At 36.4% G+C, this 21,255-nt stretch overlaps 1 protein-coding gene and 1 pseudogene across 13 annotated transcripts in view; both read right to left on the bottom strand.

Annotated features, from left to right (window-relative positions):
• Stxbp5l (syntaxin binding protein 5-like) overlaps window positions 1-21,255 on the bottom strand; it is a 277,941-nt gene that overhangs the window by 95,066 nt on the left and 161,620 nt on the right. For all 13 annotated transcript variants that reach the window (XM_006521886.4, XM_006521884.4, XM_017316899.2 and 10 more), the window contains 5 exons: window positions 13,783-13,930; window positions 12,710-12,777; window positions 8,030-8,070; window positions 5,904-6,121; window positions 2,266-2,438 (listed from right to left, as the gene is read on the bottom strand). In XM_006521886.4, the coding sequence (XP_006521949.1) occupies window positions 2,266-2,438; window positions 5,904-6,121; window positions 8,030-8,070; window positions 12,710-12,777; window positions 13,783-13,930 (648 nt within the window). The remainder of the gene's footprint in view (window positions 1-2,265; window positions 2,439-5,903; window positions 6,122-8,029; window positions 8,071-12,709; window positions 12,778-13,782; window positions 13,931-21,255) is intronic.
• Window positions 10,925-11,289, bottom strand: Gm15665 (predicted gene 15665; annotated as a pseudogene).

Raw genomic sequence — 21,255 nt, forward strand, 5'->3', positions numbered from 1 at the left:
TTATCAAGTAATTATATACTGCTGAACAAAAATCTTATAATATAAAGCCTATATTATAGTAAAGTACCAAATACATAATATAATTTATGTGATACCTATATCCTAAAATGCCTGGCAACATTTTTTTTTCATCTTTTTTTGTACATTCCAGATTTTGTCCACCTCCTGGACCAGCAATCTCAATTAACCTGGATGCCCCAGATCTCTTAGTCACTGGACCCCAACCAGGCAGCATATACCAGCTGATATGAGGCCCTTAAGATAGATATAGCACAGAACTGCCGAATCTGGGTTCAATCAGAGAAGATGCACCTAACCCTCAAGAGACTGGGGGCCCCAAGGAGTGGAGAGATCAGGTGAGGTGTGGGATGGGAAGATAGGGACATCCTCCTGGAGTCAGTGGGGGAAGGGGAAGAGGTATGGGATGTAGAGCAGTCATAGGGTAGACCCCGAAGGGTTTTCACACTCTTTGAACTCAACTAAATGAAGGAAACTGATATGAAAAAAAAAAAAACTATAAATGGGTTGGCACAGTAACTTAACAGGTAAACGTGCTGTCATCGAACTAAGCTTCATCCCCAGGACACAAAAGATCTAAGGAGAGGACAGATTCTTACAGGTTGTCCTCTGACTACCACATATACAGCATGATATGTGTATGTGTGTGTGTGTGTCTGTGTGTCTGTGTGTGTGCATATGCACATAAATAAACAAATATAAATATATACATGAACTTATAAGAGATTTTCACTAGCTAAAATTTAATAATTTTTTTGTTTATAGATTTTTCTTCCAATTAATTCATGCTTACTCTTCCTTTTTGAAAATCTTTTTTTTTAAATTTTATTAGATATTTGCTTTTTTTTACATTTCACATGTTATGCCCTTTCCTAGTTTCCCCTCTGAAAATCCCCTATTCCCTCCCGACTTCTCCTTGCTCCCCAACCTACCCACTCCTGCTTCCTGGCCCTGGCATTTCCCTATACAGGGGCATAGAATCTTCACAGGACCAAAGGCCTCTCCTCCCATTGATGACTGACAAGGCCATCCTCTGCTACATATGCATCTGGAGCCATGAGTCCCATCATGTGTTTTCTTTGATTGGTGGTTTAGTCCCAGGGAGCTCTGGGGGGTACTGGTTAGTTCATATTGTTGTTCCTCCTATGGGGCTGCAAACCCCTTCAGCTTCTTGGGTACTTTTTCTAGCTCCTTCATTGGGGACCCTGTGCTCTATCCAATGGATGGCTGTGAGTATCCACTTCTGTATTTGTCAGGCACTGGCAGAGCCTCTCAGGAGACAGCTATATCAGGCTCCTGTTAGAAAGCTCTTGTTGGCATCCGCAATAGTGTCTGAGTTTGGTGGTTGTTTATGGGATGGATCCCGAGGTGTGGCAGTCTCTGGATGGTCATTCCATCAATCTCTGCTCTGAACTTTGTCTCTGTTACTGCTTCCATGGGTATTTTGTTCCCCCTTCTAAGAAGGATTGAAGTATCCACACATTGGTCTTCCTTCTTGAGTTTCATGTGTTTTGCAAATTGTATCTTGGGTATTCTGAGCTTCTGGGCTAATATCCACTTATCAGTGAGTGCATATCATATGTGTTCCTTTGTGACTGGTTACCTCACTTAGGATGAAAATCTTTTTAAAAATTAGAAGTTACGCATTACTGCTAATTATATACCCTTCATTGTTGAAAACTTATCTCTAAAGTTTCTATACATTTTTGCATAAAAAAATTAAGAAACAAACTGTCCATTCTTTAAGTAATAGATATATTGTTTTATGGGGCTTAGAGAAAACTCTTTCTTATGCTAAATTCTCCAAATATATAACACTAGAAACAATTATATGGCAACATAAAAGTAATGATTTATATATCCTATAAAATTAAAAGCATAAAAGCAAGATAAATTTGCCTATGATCTTTACATGCTAAGCTCTTTATTATGTTGTTAAATGCAACTTCTATATATTGAGTAAAATGTTTAACAATAATCATTAATTAGGAAAAAAGATTAGGGCTTTGCCTTGTTAAACTTCCCATTTTATAAAATCCATGTTTTCTTTAGAATCGTTTTGAGAAAAATGTAAATAGGTAAATGAAGTATAAAAATACTGTGCCTTTTTAGGGGGAGGTTATTCAAAGACAATCATGCTCTCCTAACTCATCTAACAAGAGAGAGCAATAACTTTAACCGTTACATTGTACAAGAATTATGTAATTAACGGCTGAGTGTGCTTCGGCACTTGGTAGCAGTTCTTACCTGAGGCACGGGATGCTGTCCTTTGTCACTCCTTCACTAGACACAGTATTAGTGCTTCCAGAAAGACTCCTTGAAGGAGGAAGTTGAGAGGAGAGATCTGGAAATGGAGGGCTTGTTTCTGGCTCAGGAGTAATAATGTCTTCAACATCACACTGAAGTCGTACCTCTAGTGACTTAAAAAAGGTCATTTTAATTTAGTCTAATAATAATAATAATAATAATAATAGGCACATTAATATAATCTGGGTTTTTATAAATTATTCTAAATTATTTCAATCTGCATTAAGTAATAAATTACATAGACTATTCAATGGCAATCACCAAAATACAAAAACAAAAAACAAAAACAATACAAAAAACCATAATTTTTAATTCCTCAGAACTATGAAAGAAAGAAACCTATTATTAAAAATAAATTATTTTTTGTGGGAGTGGTTTGAGAAAGGGTTTCTCTGTGTAGCCCTGGGTGTCCTGCTCACTTTGTAGACCAGGCTGGTCTAGAACTCATAGAGATCTGCCTATCTCTATCTCACAAGCGCAGAGATTAAAGGTATGTGCCCTCACATCCTGGTATTTACCTTCATATTGCATTTGTGTGGCAGAAATTTTTATATGAGTATTCTTTTGCTTTCTCAAGCTTGTTTTGTCAACTTGACAGCAGCTAGATTCATTTTGAAAGAGGGCCCCTCGATTGAGAAAATGTCCCCAAACAGAGTGGTATTGGAGACAAGCCTGTGGGACATTTTCTTGGTGATTGTTTGCGGGGGAAGCCCACTGTGCGTGGAGTCATCTTTGGGCAGATGGACTTGAGTTGTACACAGTGCTGATGCTGCTATAGCATCGTTATAAAAACCTGATCAAATTACCATGAATATTTCCACTTAACTTTTATACTCTACTTTTTGTTTTTTTACATAGGAAATTATATGGGTATGAGTATAAATTGTCCCCAGACTCTGCTACTTCCTATTAATTGCTCAGAGCTACACAGAGAGATAATCAGTGGTAAAGTTAGGATTTCAACTTAAGCACCTGTGACCTTAATCCCTAAGCTTTCAATATACTCTAAAAGAATGGCATTACTTGTGGTTGAGGTAAAAACACATACCCCAAAAAGCCTATATGAAACAATCTTTATATTCTGATAAAATATGGTAAAATATATAGAACAGAATAGAGAAATTAAAGGCATATTAACTTAGAAATAGCTGATACCACAATGACACCATCGTTTTTTGTATGATAAGAATTTCATGTAATGGTATGGTAATGGTAAGGTAATGTTTTTATAATGGTAAGTGTAATGGTAAGGTATATTTTTCACTATATAAAATGTTGCTCCTTAAAAAACTATTAAGAAAGAGGAACACTCCTCCATTGTTGGTGGGATTGCAGGCTTGTACAACCACTCTGGAGATCAGTCTGGCGGTTCCTCAGAAAACTGGATATAGTACTACCGGAGGATCCAGCAATACCTCTCCTGGGCATATATCCAGAAGATGCCCCAACTGGTAAGAAGGACACATGCTCCACTATGTTCATAGCAGCCTTATTTATAATAGCCAGAAGCTGGAAGGAACCCAGATGCCCCTCAACAGAGGAATGGATACAGAAGATGTGGTACATCTACACAATGGAGTACTACTCAGCTATTAAAAAGAATGAATTTATGAAATTCCTGGCCAAATGGATGGACCTGGAGGGCATCATCCTGAGTGAGGTAACACATTCACAAAGGAACTCACACAATATGTACTCACTGATAAGTGGATATTAGCCCAAAACCTAAGATACCCAAGATATAAGATACAATTTCCTAAACACATGAAACTCAAGAAAAATGAAGACTGAAGTGTGAACACTATGCCCCTCCTTAGAAGTGGGAGCAAAACACCCTTGGAAGGAGTTACAGAGACAAAGTTTGGAGTTGAGATAAAAGGATGGACCATGTAGACACTACCATATCCGGGGATCCATCCCATAATCAGCTTCCAAATGCTGACACCATTGCATACACTAGCAAGATTATGCTGAAAGGACCCTGATATAGCTGTCTCTTGTCAGAGTATGCCTGGGCCTAGCAAACATAGAAGTGGATGCTCACAGTCGGCTATTGGATGGATCACATGGCCCCCAATGAAGGAGCTAGAGAAAGTACCAAAGAAGCTAAAGGGATCTGCAACCCTATAGGTGGAACAACATTATGAACTAACCAGTACCCCGGAGCTCTTATCTCTAGCTGCATATGCATCAAAAGATGGCCTAGTCGGCCATCACTGGAAAGAGAGGCCCATTGGACACGCAAACTTTATATGCCCCAGTACAGGGGAACGCCAGGGCCATAAAAGGGGAGTGGGTGGGTAGGGGAAAGGGGGTGGGTGGCTATGGGGGACTTTTGGTATAGCATTGCAAATGTAAATGAGCGAAATACCTAATAAAAAATGGAAAAAAAAAAAAAAAAAAAAAAAAAAAAAAAAAAGTAACCCTATTATAGTTGAGAAATAATCACTTATGACAAATTACTAACAAAAAACAAAAAAGTTAAATTTAAAAAAAAACAAAGCCTACACTAATTTGACATTTATACAGAAAGCAAAACTCTACACTAATTAAATGCATTTATGCATATATGCATATACTTGCTTAGGCATGTAATATGTAATACCTATTTTAAAATGTGTTATATATTATAATAAGTATTTTTCTTTATAGGCAAAATAATGTTCATGCTATTATATTGATAATATTTAGGAGGAATTGACTCAGTTTAGTCAGTAGGTACAAAACTAAAGAGATACAAAGAAACATAACAACAGATGACAATGTGGTGTTCAATTTGTAGAGAAATTAATTTAAAATAGTAAGCTCATTTTGACATTGAACTTTTGTTAGAGAACTTTTCATTTAAAAACAAACTAGGTTTTAATATATTAAGTAACAATAATTTAAAATACTACAGATTATATTAAATGTGAATTATATAGTGTTGTAAAATTGTTTACTCCCAACCTGGGATTTCTTCCCCACATTTGACCATTTAGTTCTCAGATAAAAGGCACACACAACCTTTATATTTATAATAAGCCTTAAACAGCACAAGAGCTGGGCAGATATCTACCTTCCATTCTATTAGAATCTACTTCCCTATAGATAACCCTGAATTATTACTTCTGTGTTTCATCTAGGCTGCTCTTAACTCCAATTGGCCAGCTCTCGGGGGCCATGTTTTTATGGTTCACATAACCCATGGTGGCTTCTCCTTCTTCCCCTTCTGGTTCATCTCTAACTCCAAGCCCAGAAAACCTAAACTTCATCTATGTTTCTTCTGTCCAGCTATTAGCCATTGGCACCTTTATTTACCAATCAGAAATAACTTGGGGGCAGGGTCTGTCTAGCTATTGGCTGTTGGCACCTATATTTACCAGTCAGAAATAATTTGGGGGCAGGGCCACTTGAGTCTATATGCTGACTCCAGGATTTGGGGACCCACATTTAGCATTACAGTAGACAGCAAAGCCAAACCTCAACAATACACTGTAATCTTGATGCTTTAAAAACCATACCAAGTGGTAGTTCAAATACACAATTGTTTTCTTTTAGGAACTATAAAGAGAAAAGTTAAATCTCAAGTAACTTACCACTATTTCTGTTGTGACTTCATGTCTGCTGAATTTATAAATTATGACATATGCAGAGACTCCAGAGACACAAAATATTCTGCTCTCTGGACACCAGTAGATCATCTGCACAGCAAAGGGATCTTCCTCTACAAGTTCACACGTCTGTTTGCCTTCTCCTGCCTTCTGCTTTTCAAACACTTTGGAAGTTTTTAGCTTGTACAACATCTGCAGTGTCACTATAAAATAATAATATGTAGTTATTTCCTCATTTGATTTTTAATTCTTAGACATCGTTCAAGTTTTTTTTCAATGTATTTGTTGAACCACGAGAATACAACTCAAGTAGGAAAAAATGACATTTACATAGTAATCCCTCAGTGAAGTGCTCTCGTGGCAGTGGTATCAAGAGAAAACTATACAAAGAAAGACAAGGAATGGTTATGAGCATTGGAACTAAGAAAATGGAAATCAGAAATAAGAAAATGGAAGAAATAAGTTTCCTCCAGGTGAGATGCTGCCATGCTTTTTTACAACAATCCCTTTAATCCTTTGATAAGAGGTTGACACAATACTCTAGATGATTTTTTTCAACAGATTATTTAGGAAAGATCTCATTTGGGTGTTCCTAGTTAAGAAAGGGTCAAGTATAAGCTTTTAAAACTCTGGGTTTATAAATAAATGATTTTTAATAATATTTATTTGGGGAAGCCATTTCCACTTCAGAAATAATAAAAATACAATTTTCTCTAAAAGAAAAAAAAAAGACTCTTGGTTTATAAATGGTCTTCAAGAACTCAGTCCAATTCAAGATAATTCTACCAAGTAGCTGTCCTGAACTTTTTGGTTGCTTTGGTTTTTTGAGACATGATCTCTCTGTGTAGCTCTGGTAGTCCTGGAACTCACTCAGTAGAGCAGGATGGCCTTGAACTCACAAAGATCCACCTTCCTCTGCTTTCTGAGTGCTGGGATTAAAGGCCTGTGCCACCACTACCTGTCTTTGGCCTGAACTTTTTTAAATTGTCAATAATGTGAAATACTACTAGACTTTTAAAATCTCAAAATATGAGTAAATTTTAAAGAATGATCTTTTTTGTTGCTGATTTTTAAGGATATCTCTGAACTAGTTGCAACAGCTGAAATAGACTTGTAGAGTAGGCAGCATCTTGTATCAAATTAATTGCTTTTCTTGTATTTCTTACTTTCATGATTATTGCTTCATGGTTATATCTGCTATGAAACTTCAAGTTCATTGCTAACTTCTCTTCCTATTTTTGACTATCCTAAGTTTTAACTACCTAACAAAATTTATGTTAGTTGTTAATCCATTAAAATACCCTTTCTACTTGGGCTGGTAATAACAATTGCAATCCTAGGATGTGATTGGCTATAGCATGACAGTCTTAAGATAGAGGCCAGCATAGGCTACCTAAATAGGATACTAAAATTATCCTGTCTGAAAGATAAACAAATAATACATATATAAGTAGTCTTTCTGAAACTTACTGGTCCAAATAAATCTCTACCATTTCTGACTAAAATAGCATTTGATTATACTACATTTCAAAGTTTTCTAGTTTGACATGTATTTCCTAAGAACATGTTTTGGGAATGACACATATGGGCATAATGAAGACTTAGGTAAGGTTACAGGACCTTGCACATTGACCACATGTTATTCCTTAAATTATCTAACTGTTAAAAATTAAAAAGAATTTTTAGTGTTATCAAATAATTTCTCTTGATTCTCATGGACTACTCTAGAGTGGGATAGGAAGCTGGGAACGGAGGAATAAAAGCACTCCTCAAATACCACACAGGTAGGACACAGAGGGAATTCCTGGAACAGTTAATCTGATAAAGCTTGGTTCTTTTCCTGATGCAGCATGATTTTTTTTTAAAAGATAGGAAGGATTGCTGAAAGAGTGCCTATAGCATTGTTTATTTAATATTACTTAAGATAATTAGAGTAGAGATACTTTAAGCTGATCTAAAGTACATAAAATAAATATTATAACAAAGCATTATAATATGATTATGCTAAAATATTTCTGAAATTAAAATTATTCAAATTAAAAGATGGTAGATGACCATCAATAAATATTAACAAAATATTTTCAGTGACTGGGAAGAAATATAAAACTTACTTGCTGAAGCATCCCAAAATTTTATTGTTCCATCAGCATGACTAGATAAAAATAAATTACCATTAATTAAAGTATACAAATAAAACAGTCACCCCAAATACAAAAAAGTTGAGTGATTGTTATTATATATTCATTAAAAAATCATTGTAATGAATGTTGATTTATGAGAAACTATTTCTAAGGTCAAAATAATGATATTACTTTAAAAAGAACACATTGAACTTTAAAGAAAAAGAAAAAAACATTAGATTTTCTTCCTGTCATATTATATGTATCATAGAGAACAGTAAAATGGCTTATGAAAATGAATAATATTTTAAAATAAAATCAACATTTAATGAAAAAGATAATTTGAATATTATCAAAATATAAAAGCAAATACCTAAAGTGATTTAGGATTACCACGATTTACTAATAATTTACACTAATTCTATGTAAACTAATCTACAGAACAGAGGCTAGAGTACTTCCCATTATATGTGGGAAAGTCAGCATAGTCTGGCAACAAACCCAGAGAAAAACAAAGTCCAACAATATCCCACTAGGAAAGATGAAAACCTAGTCAGGAAAAATGTGTAAGTAAAAGCCAAGTAAGATACATAAAGAGCTAGAGAAAGTACCCAAGGAGCTGGGGGGGGTCTACAACCCTATAGGTGGAACAACAATATGAACTAACCAGTACCCCCAGAGCTCGTGTCTCTAGCTGCACATGTAGCAGAAGATGGCCTAGTTGGCCATCAGTGGGAAGAGAGGCCCCTTGGTCTAGCAAACTTTATATGCCCCAGTACAGGGGAACACCAGGGCCAAGAAGTGGGAGTGGGTGGGTAGGGGACTGGGGGTGGGGAGAGGGTATGAGGTACTTTCAGGGTAGCATTTGAAATGTAAATGAAGAAAATACCTAATAAAAAAATTGTAAAAAAATGATACATAAAGAGAATACTTATAACCAAGAGAAATCCGACTTAGAGAAGCAAAAGCAAGTAAACAGTTTAATAAAGACCAGTTGGCAAACTGGAATAAAACCACAATGAAAACTTACACAAGAAAACACACTTAGTTTTGTCAATTGATACAAAAAGGCAATAGACAAAAACTCATCATCTAGTCATGCAGAAACATGACTGATGGAGAAGGGAACTGCCTTTCATTTGATAGAGAATAGCTAAGGACCATCTACAAACATTGCCTAACATACATGATTATAAAAGAACATGGTTGTTTCCCCTGAGATGAGGATCAAAGAAAAGTATTTATTTTCACAATTGTATTCACTGTTATGATGGAGGAATTAAACATTTCATTAAGGCAAAACAAACAAATTATGAACCAACAAGCTGAAAGGGAAGAAATAGAACTGCTTCAATCTGTAGAGCTTGTAATGTATATGCACCAAAATCTCAACTACTTGATGAGAGTGATACTTAATGAAGGCCAGCATGAGAGTGATACTTAATGAAGGACAGCATGCAAAAATAAATACTATTTCTGTGTAACAGAAAAAACTTGAAAAATTAAAGTATAATAAGATACTGCAAGACACTTAGAAAGAAATCATTATTTATGCTAGAGACATATGCTGAAAAAATATAAAATGCTGATCAGAGGAAAAGAATTACTGATAAACGACTGATACAGTATGTTTTTGATGATAATACTTATAGTGGTTCTAATAACTAATATATAGATTCAATGTAATTCTTGGTGAAATATCTAAAAATCGTAGAAATAAACTAATTACAATTTTATATGTAAAGGAACTACAATAGTCAAAATAATATCGAAAAGAATAGAAATTAGTGCATTAAACTACTTGTAGTTTTAAGTCTCACTCTAAAGATATACTGAAAGTGTTTTTATACTTATGTGTGTGTGTGTGTGTGTGTATGGAATGCATTAGTCTAGATGATGATCCACATTTATATGTTTAATAGGGTTTGCTTTGCATTATTTATTTTTATTCACATTACATCCCCATTGCCCCCCTCCTCTCCTCTCCTGCTGAGACCCAACCATACAATCCAGGTGGATGGTAGTCATAAAGAAAGCCATTTACTTCAACAGACGTATTGAAATATAACTTCATGCACTGTTAATGGAGTTCAGTGTTTTTCATTAACTTACATAATATTGTTTCACATGGACACTGAAATCTAGTTTTAGATCACGTCAAAGTCACCTCAGACAAATGTAGAAACCTCTTCCCTGTTCCTGACTGTTGTGACTAGGACAGCTATGAACATTGCTGAGAAAGGACTTGTGGAGTACGATGCTGCATCCTTTGGGTAGATGCCAAGGAGTATAGCTGAGCCACATAGTAATTTGTTTTTAGTGAATAAGGAATCCTCTTTCTCCACAATCTCCCCAGTAGCCATCAGTCCTTTTGTTGTTCTGAACCATTCTGAATGGGATGAGATGAAATCTCAAAAGGCTTTTCTTCTTTTTCTTAGTTGGTAGGGAAATTTCTTAAATTGAGAACTCCCTGTTTAGATCCCTAACAACATAAATGCTGAACTAACCCCCACCCCCATTTTGTTCCTGTCCCTGGAGATGTGGGCATAAGATGAAGTGACTGAGGCTAGGCCAGGCCTCAGCACAGAAGAGAGAACTATGTAGTCCAAAGCAGACTGTGAACAGTCAGGGTGCCATAGCAGAGGGAGGAGGTTGCATGGAGTAGAAGTGGGAGGTGGCCAGCAGGGATATGGTAGGAGGGTTCTGTAGGCAGATAAATGGAAGTCAAGGACCTACAGACTGAGTTGATGTCCACATATTTGGGCTGGGCTTTGCTGGAGGTCAGATTAGACAGCTTCTTCAGCTTCTTCTTCAGCTCTAGGGGGAAGGAACCTCTTATAGCACCTCTTGCACACAGGCTTCATATAGAACTCCACAGGTTTGTTCCATCAACCTTGGTCACATGACTGCAATTGTAGCAAACATCTATCTTCAAAGATCTGATTATACTAGGTCTCACAATAGGTCAGGCCCTTCTTTTCATAGTGCTGGTGCTCCAGGAATGGCTTCTCACACTTGACACAAAGTACTCCACATGACACCATTTTCCCAGTGTCTCTACCACTCAGCCTTCAGTGGGCTGATGGCAGGCCCCACACAGATGGTGGCATCCATCTTGTCATAGTAAGGCAGGCAGTAGAGCTCACCCTTCAGCTCTTGGGATCAGAGGTCAGCTCCTTCCCACAGTGGGAACAGTTGAAGTAGTCTGGGTGGTAGGCCTCATTTTTTAACATGGGGCAGCTCATCAATGGTCAGCTCACATCAGTCAGCTCCACAAAACACAGCTCACAGCTTAAACAGCCTGAATGCCAGTTTACTACCTTGGTGGACTTGATCATGTGTTCAGTTACAAACTCACCACAGAATTAGCAGCATGAAGCAGTCGGCATTTAGAAGATATGTTTGCAGTACTTATGACCCTCAAACTCATAAAAGAGCTAGAAGTACTGTGTATGCACAAAGCAGTGCTCATGGTAGAGTATTTCAGTGCTGTTGAAGATATGCTTTTTAGGGATAAAGTAGGCCTGGCAGCACTGGCACTTGGCATTGGCTGAGCATAGAAATGTTTCTTCCTCTCTTGGTGACTGTGACTATCCCAGTTGGCAATCTTGGCTGTTCCCAAGGTTTTCTGATGCACAATATGTCACTCATCATATTAGTTTAGTGTTATGTGTGGGAGGCCTTTTCTCTTTTGTGTCTTCCAACCTTTTCCTTGTTGTTTACTGTTCAGAGTTTGACTATGATGCATCTTGATGTGGATTTCTTGGGGTTAATTCCTACTTACCAGACTCTGTGGGTTTGTGCTGTTTTGCTAAATTTGCTAAGTCTTCAGCCATCATTTCTGTGAATGATTTCCCAGCACTGTCCACATTCTTTTCTCCATCTTACATTACTGAGACTGACAAATGGGTAGGGAATGTGGTTGCTTATTATTGCTGGGAATCCTGGATGTTTTGTCCCTGGGATATAATACCTGATATAATTAAGAGAGGAAAGGTTGATTCTGGTCAAGGGTTCACAGTCCATCACAGCAGAGAGGGTGTGGCAGAACAGTTCACATCATGGCAGCTGCAGCATGTAACAAATTATTCATCTCAAGATAGATGGAAAGAAGCAAAGTAAAAGGAAGGGACCAGACACTAGGTATAACCCTTCAAGGTATGCATCTAGTGGCCTAGTTCTTTCAGATGACTTCCACCTCCTGGAGTTTCTCCTTTCTCCCAAGCTAGCACTACTAGGTAGACATCAAGAAGGCAATGCTTGAGCCTGTGGCAGGCATATTTCATTCAACTATAGAAATGGGGATGCAAAGCCCCTGACATTTATAAGAAGCATGATATTAGGTTAAGGACTTTCTGAAGTTAATATTCTATGACTTCCAAATAAAGTATTTCCTGTGAAGCTCACTCATATTTTTCTTATGACTGTTTTCACTAATATAATCTTAATATAATCCTTTTTAATAATTCTGTTTCTAACAATTTGATTGTATTTTTTTTACCAAAGCTAAAAACTATGATTTAATGTTATTTCTTAGATTCTTACTTCGTACTTAAATGAGTCTGCCAGAATACAGTTATATAAGAGTGTCAAAACTTAAATATTTTATTGTTATTACATTTATAACTTATAATTTGTTATAATTTACAATTTGTAAAATACCTTACTTACCCAGTAATAATAATTTCTGGATAAGTTTGTGCTCCGAGGTTCCAAGCTCCTCCACTGACTGGCCATTCCTAAATAGATTATTGAGCAGAATATGTGGCTTTTATTTTTTAAATTAAATGGCTTAGAATTTTAAAATTAAATGCTACAAAATAATACAAAAATAAGTTAATAATGAGTCATTACAAAACAGCCAAAGATGAAGTATATCGTTATCATCAATTCCTTTGTTTAAAAAATAGATCTTTAAATGCAGAATAGTAATTTCTCTAAAATTAGATTTTAACTAATATTACCATTTATATAAACCAATAAAAGATGTATTTTTAATTGGATAAATACAGTGTTGCAACAAATGTCATGCAGTATGTATTGCCAATAAGCTACTGTGGTGCCATTTAACCCAGAACCACATGTAAATCATGCATTTTTTAATTGTACATTTCAGTTATCCTTGGCCAATAACAGGAACCATATTAGATGGTTTGTGATAATTATAATTACTTGAATCTTAAACATTGTAAAGAAAAATCTCATTATGTTAGTAACAAGTTTTAAGGATTTTTGTGGGGTTTTCTTTGGGGGGGTTGCTTTTTGAGACAGGGTTTCCCTGGCTATTCTGGCACTTACTCTGACCAGGCTGGCCTCAAACTCAGAGATCCACCTGCCTCTTACTCCCAAGAGCTAGGATTAAAGGTATTTGCCACCAACACCTGGCTTAATTTTGTTTTTCTAAAGATAAATTAAGAAAATTCTGATTTTTGAATTTTGTAAAACTTGATCCATGCAATAGAATTAAAGGCTACTTATTATGACTCTGATAATTTATATATGTAATACAAAAATTAGCATGACTGATAAATAGATCTTAGTATGTAATCACATACCTAGTGTATGAAAATTTATAATCTTACAGGCTTAGAACTATGCTTCAGTCAGAAAATTGAATTTCACTAGTTACATCTTTGACAACATCACCTTGCAACTTATAAAGTCAAGTCACCTTGTATGGAAAGTCAGAAAATAAAATGACAAGAAAAATCACAACCATACATATAAAAACAGGAAAAATGTACCTTATTACTGTATCCTTGTTTTTTATGCTTGACTCCTATAGAATAGAGTACTAGAATCAAATCTGGAGGGCAATCGGCAAAATATGCTGTGCATGTAACAGGTGACTCATGAATGTCCATTGGATATGGATTTTCAAAGATTGGAAAACTAATAGATAAAAACAATATATTAGAGTCATTTTGCAAAGATTAAAAATATGAAATAATTTTCATGATCAACTCCTAAAATATTTATAAACATTATAAACTTCACTCTTTCAGCACCATACAAAGAAAAACTTTATCTGAATACTTTAAAAATACAATTATCAATAAAATAAAGTGTTAATAATTATAAAAGTTAATTTTCTTTTCAGGCTGCCAACATCCCGTAATGATATACTTTGTTAATATGAATACAATAATTGTATTAAACTAAAATATTATACAATAAGTATGTCTTAAAATTTAGACCAATTACATATTATATTTAAAAGTATAACATACCTTTTACTATTTAATTATACCTTTATACTACTTAAAGGCATATTATACCTTTAAATAGCAAAATATGTGAATTATTTGTATTAAATAGTGAAATATTTGCATTATAGTTATATACCTTTAAGTAGTAAAATATTTATAAATTTTTAAATGAATAAATTTAAAAATATTTGTGTTAGAAGCTAAAAGATATACATGGATCATAAGATTGAACACAGGTTGTCCCTTTTTCTTTAATTTGAAAAAATATTTTTATACAATATATTCTGCTGATGGTTATGGTTGAATAGTTAGGGATAAACTAAGAGTGAATCACTTCAAAGATCAGACCTACACATGCACTTGATAACAGCAATAAGGAACCAGCTTCTTAAATAAACAATGAGCAACACACTGAAGATACTTGGGATCTTTATGTTAGCCTATAGGCAAAGAATAAGCACAATACATGCAAGAAAACAGTTTAAAATGTTTAACTTAGGCACTTAGCTTTCTTTCTGATCCCATGGTCTTTCACATGTTAAGCAAGTGCTCTACCCCTAAACCCCATCCCTACAAAAGTGTGAAAAGAAAAGAATAGGGGAAGTAGAACAGGAGGATCAAGTGGAGAGAGGGAGGAGACAGACAACTAGTATTTACAAGTAAACATGTGAAAAGAAAAGGATAGGGGAAGTAGAATAGGAGGCTCAATTGGGGAGAGGGAGGAGACAAACAGTTGTAGGAGGGAATATGGGAAGAGTCCCCAAAAATTAAGGAATATTAGAAGGGTGTTATGAAACCTAGTATCATAGAAACCTCATATCATGTGTGTATTCATGAAGGTGACCTAAACTAAATCACCAAATATTGGAGGAGACAGAATTCCAGCTGGCCATCTTTGGTCCCAAATGAAGCTTCTAGTACTGGGATTGGATTATACCTAATTACATTGTAGGTCAACGTGTCCCCATGGGAATCCCTGAACAACACAGGATGTTGCCAAGACTATAAGTTGCTCTCCATAAACTGACAGTGAGACCCTATTGATGAACAGGACATCTACATAAATATATATCAAACAGAAGAGATGTCACGCTGGTGTCTACAGCGAACCTTCATCTCTACCTTTTAACATCTTTGGTACAAGAAAATATTCTGCATGCTATCAAAAGAGAAACATAAACACCAAGCCAGCCACAAATCCTTTTTCTACAGTGGTGTGCTATCTGCAAAATATGCTTGGACAATAGTGGCACAAAGCTTAGGGAAGTAACCAACCAATAACAGATTTGATTTAAGGTCCTCTCTGTGAGATGGAACCCATACCCACTACTGCTTATGTGAATAAAACTCTGAGACTAGTAGATAACCCAGGGACCTAAAGTAAATGTAAACAATGCTGTTAGTTTTAAATGTAGTATTAAAATGACTACTAATCATATTCTGCTATATTCATAAATTAGTGCCTTCCTCATCCATAATCAGAGAAGCTTCCTCCTGCAGCAGGAGACCCACAGCCAGACATTATGCAGAGAAAGAGAGACCCTAGAACACTCAGTCCTAAATGGATTATCTCCATCAAATCCCTCTCCTCAGAGCTCAGGGAGCCCTGCAAGAAAGGTGGCAGAAATAGTGTAAGGGTCAAAGAGAATGTAAGACTTCAAGAAACCAAGGCCTTCTAAATCAACATAATCAAAGCTCATATGAGCTCACAGAGTCTGAAACAGTATGCACAGGGCCTGCATGAGTCTGTCCCAGGCTGTCTGCATATATATTATGACTTCTAGTACTATATTGAATAGGTAGGAAAAAAGTGGGCAGCCTTGTCTAGTCCCTGATTTTAGTGGGATTGCTTCAAGTTTCTCTCCATTTAGTTTGGTGTTGGCTACTGGTTTGATGTATATTGCTTTTATTATGCTTAGGTATGGGCCTTAAATTCCTGAACTTTCCAAGACTTTTATCATGAAGGGGTGTTGGATTTTGTCAAATGCTTTCTCAGCATCTAACGAGATGATCATGTGGTTTTTGTCTTTGAGTTTGTTTATATAGTGAATTACGTTGATGGATTTCCATATATTAAACTATTCCTGCATCCCTGGGATGAATCCTACTTGATCATGATGGATGGTCATTTTGATGTGTTCTTAGATTGTTTGCGAGGATTTTATTGAGTATTTTTGCATCGATGTTCATAAGGGAAATTGGTCTGAAGTTCTCGTTCTTTGTTGGGTCTTTATGTGGTTTCTAGTTTAGTGTTTTGTGGGATTCCTGAGTGTAAGAATGAGTGTCTTTCTGATCGCTATGCCCTCTGTTTTGGGAGTTTTGTTGATGTACTGTGTTTTTGCTTGTTTTTGAAAAAGAACTTAAAGTTGGATGAGTAGGGAGGGGAAGGGTCTAGGTGGACTTGGAGTAGGGAAGAATATGATCAAAATATATTTAAAGTTAAAAATTATTTTAAATAATAAAAAAGTTATAACTCTCCCTCCAAAATAGGAAAATCTAAGAACCAAGAGGGAACAATTGTTCACCATAAATAAATAAAAACAAATAGTTGACAAGTACATCACAGAGTAACTGCAGAAGATGGCGGGATGGAGAGAAGACTCTAAAGCACAGAACTTGCTTAACATTCAATGTAGTTGAGAAGAAACTATTTGAGAAAAATAGAATAGATTCAGTCTTAATATTTAAATTTATTTAATATTTGACAATAGTGAAAATTTATATAAATTTTCATCATGTTATCAAGGTAAACAATTTTTTGACAAGATATTTATTCACATATTTAACGTAAGATGATATAAACTATAAGAGCAGGACTGGTGATATAACTCAGTAAGAGGAATTTTTTCTGAAAGCAGGAAGACCTGAGTTCAAATTCCCAGCACCCTCTAAACCTATGTTGCCTGTAAACCCAGCAACTGGTTGGTAGAGATAAGTTAGTCTCTGGACCTTGCTGGCAAGCAGCCCAAGAGCAGCAGGCTTCCAGTTCACTGAGAAGTCTCAGCTAGAGAAAATGAGCAGAAGAGGGATAGAAGAGGATTTCCAAAGACCTCCCCTCCTTTGTCCTCTACATACACATACATGGGTGCATGAACCTGTACACTCACATGCATGCATCACATATAACATGCACATGTGCACCCCCCACACACATACCATAAGTAAATATATAACATAGAAATCTGTATTACACATATTTCAGCACAATAAAAATTTATATCTAGTGGTCATTAGAGGTCAATAATGTATGAAGAAACAACGTATATGAAATACTTGAACACCAATGCTAAGAAAAGTACATTTTAATAAAAATAGATTGTTAGTTCTTAAAGAAATAATAATCAAACGGAAAATGGTGGAATAGAAATTGTCTCTGTATGGTCAAAGTCAGGATTAATAAAAGAACAAAGTGTGTCTGGAAAGAGAGAGCAGTTAAGATCACTTTCTGTTCTTCCGGAAGACTAAAATGCAATTGCAAGCACCTACATCAGGCAGCTTCACAACCGTGAGCACTTGCACTCACATGAACATACCCACATGCAGGCACACACATACACACACACACATACACATAACTGAAAATAATAAAAAATATATCTTAAAAACAAAATAATAGACTTTACTCCTTAGAGACAATGATATATATATCAGAAACAAATGGTGGACAGGTGAAATGTAAGGAAAAGAAGATGGATGCAGAGAAAAAAAAAACATAAAGTGAACCTAAAAACCCTGTGCAGTAGATAAAGGTGGGCATTTACTGGTACCTGCTGCCTGCTGGGGTCCAAGATCATTAGTAATCATTAAAGAGGTCCTATCCCCTCTTGAGAACAGGTGCTATAGGAATATCAAATAGAGAGAGACTAAGCAGGCTAAAGAGACATGAAATGGGGATAATATGGACGGAAAGATGGCCCAAGCAGGTCATGGAAATTGCAACAGAAACACAATACAGGGGTCTGAACATGAGATTTCCCATAGTTCTCTAGGGTAACCAGCCTATACAAGTTACAGAAGATACTAAATCCATAACAGCTTAGGTAAACAACAATGTAGAAGCACGAGATGTATACTGAACAAGGTCTACACACTCAGCCAAGGACTGTGGTGTATTAGTTAAGCCCAAGAGGAATCTGGGTGAGAAGAAGACACTAGGGCTAAATGCAAGTTGGCCACCACCTTTCATAGCCCTCAGAGCATAAACCACCACATATTCCATGCAGAATGTATGACCCTTAGCATACCAAAAACAAACTTATAGGGGATGAGTATAGTGTGTCAGACTGTGAGATTCCTAGAGAAAGCAGAGAGACACATCGGAGAGGGCTCACTAGTCTAACATTTTTAATATCTAGGGCTAGAAGCCCTCCCTTCTCCCAGAGGTTATAGCAGAAGAAACCGAAGTTACACTTTTCTTTCAGTTGTTGAGTGGTTTGAGTTTTTTTTTATTAGATATTTCATTTATTTACATTTCAAATGTTAACCCCTTTAACCCCTTTCCTAGTTTTCCTCTGAAAATCCCTTATCCCCTCTCCTGCTCCCCAACCCACCCACTCCCATTCCTGGTCATGGCAGTCCCTTACACTGGGGCATAGAGCCTTCAGAGGACCAAGGGCTTCTCCTACCATTAATGACTGACTAGGCCACCTCTGCTACAAATATAGCTAGAGCCACAAGCTATTAAAAACAACAAATTTGTGAAATTCTTAGGTAAATGGATGTATCTGGAAGACATCATTCTGAGTGAGGTAACCCAATCACAGAAGAACACACATGATATGCCCTCACTGATAAGTGGATATTATCCCAGAAGCTTAGCATATCCAAGATACAATTTGCAAAAAAACATGAAACTCAAGAAGGAAGACCAAAGTGTGGATACTTCGTTCCTTCTTAGAATGGGGATCAATATACCCATGGAAGGAGTTACAGAGACAAAGTTCAGAGCAGAGCCGAAGGAACGACCATCCAGAGACTGCCGCACCCAGGGATCCACCCCATAAACAACCACCAAACCCAGACACTAGGCAGATGCCAACATGAGCCTGCTGACAGGAGTCTGATATAGCTGTCTCTTGAGAGGCTATGCCAGTGCCTGGCAAATACAGAAGTGGATGCTCACAGTCATTCATTGGACGGAGCACAAGGTCCCCAATGAAGGAGCCAGAGAAATACCCAGGGAACTGAAGGGGACTGAAGCCCCATAGAAGGAACATCAATATAAACTAACCAGTACCCTCAGAGCTCCTTGGAACTATACCACCAATCAGAGTGGTTTGAGTTTTAACTTGTATCTTTCATGAATAGCTTTCTGCTAATGTCCATTCCTTTAATGATCTCATTCTATAATATTTTCTCTATTATTTATTATGCTTCTAGCCCTTATATTTTCCCTCTAATTTGTACATTATCCTCCTCAATCCTATTTCTCAATTTCTTTCTCCTTGTACTTCATATTTTTTAATACTACTAACTACACTAAAGTATAAACTACTTTTTCCCTAATGGTATCCTTGTGCCTCTGTTTCTGAACTTTATGGGAGACATAAGTCAAGTAATAAAGAGCTATAGGATAGCATTAGGATTGTAAGCAAATATCAATTTTCTGAAGTAAAAAATCTAATTTCCTTCTAACTAGCACTGGGAAACATAAACTAATAAAATAAAGCAAACAAAAGGAGGAGAACAAATGCTGCATTTGACTTAGAGATGTTTCTATGTAGTGAATAATGGTGAATGTGGAGACTCATGGTACTGAGAACAAGTGACTGGTGAGTACTGAGTCATTACAGGATATAATAGCCATAATATACATAAAACCGAGCAGAAACAATGTAGGGGGGAGATGATAAGGAGAAGGGCAGTGAAATGTCTTCTGGGTATGACACTGACTTTACAATCATGAAAACATAGAAGCTGTGGTTGCCTGAACTAAGCCTGCATTAGATTGAGCCTGTCAACATTCAGTCATTTTTGAGTCAGAGGCCCATGAGACCCTGCCTCTTCCATGGGAATTATTGGTTGATGATAGGTATCTTTGCCTCCTGGGCAAAGGAGGGTCATTGTCTTTGGTGGTATAGCCACTGGCAAGTTCATTTTCCACTGGAAAGCTTCACTTTTACACTCATGCCTATGGCTCTGGTTAAATTCAGTGGGCATGGTAGAACACATGCACTATGAAAACAGAGAGAAGTAATTCTTTGGATACCAAGGTTTAAACAGGGATGGTAATGAAGAATGGAGACCAAGATGGAATGGAGAAGGAAAGTTAACCAAAACTGAGGAAGTATGAAGGAAGAACATGAAAGCTTCTACTTTATAAACTAATTAAAAATATACTTTAAAAAGACTTTAAATGCTTTAAATGGAGGTACTGCCATCCATGGATAAATTATGCTGATTTCAGAAGGCATTAGTTATAAAATGAAAATCCTGGTTCCAGGTGTGAGACTCCTACCTCAGAGTTATTGGCCAGGAAGTCCTTAAAAGTCCCCCAAATTATACAGATTATGGGTATTTGCATTGGCTACTCACTGGAACTAGATAGCAAGATCATAATGCTGAAGATTCACACTCCTTAGTTGTACAATACAGAGAAACACAATATTATGGGCTGGGAGCTTACTCCTTGCTGGCTACCTTTCATAGTTCTGGAAACTGCCATGCCAGCAGCTGGGGAACAAAGTTAACAACAACCTGTATGCCACAATACCAACTTACCAGGCATTATTTTACTGAAAATAATGGCACTACTGCTATGGGATTAAGCAAATGATATCCAATAGATCTGAAATCCACTCAGCAGAAAGGAATTCATGATCAGTACTGTGTACCTGGCCAAGTTGAGGAGTCATGGGCTTTGTGAAGGAACCTATTACTGTTGTTTTAGTATATGGACATGTTGTCAAAGTGCCTTTTTTTTTAAAGATTTATTTATTTATTTATTTATTTATTATATGTAAAGTACACTGTAGCTGTCTTCAGACGCACCAGAAGAGGGCATCGGAT

Source organism: Mus musculus, chromosome 16 (assembly GCF_000001635.26).
Source record: "Mus musculus strain C57BL/6J chromosome 16, GRCm38.p6 C57BL/6J".
Classification (NCBI taxonomy): domain Eukaryota; kingdom Metazoa; phylum Chordata; class Mammalia; order Rodentia; family Muridae; genus Mus; species Mus musculus.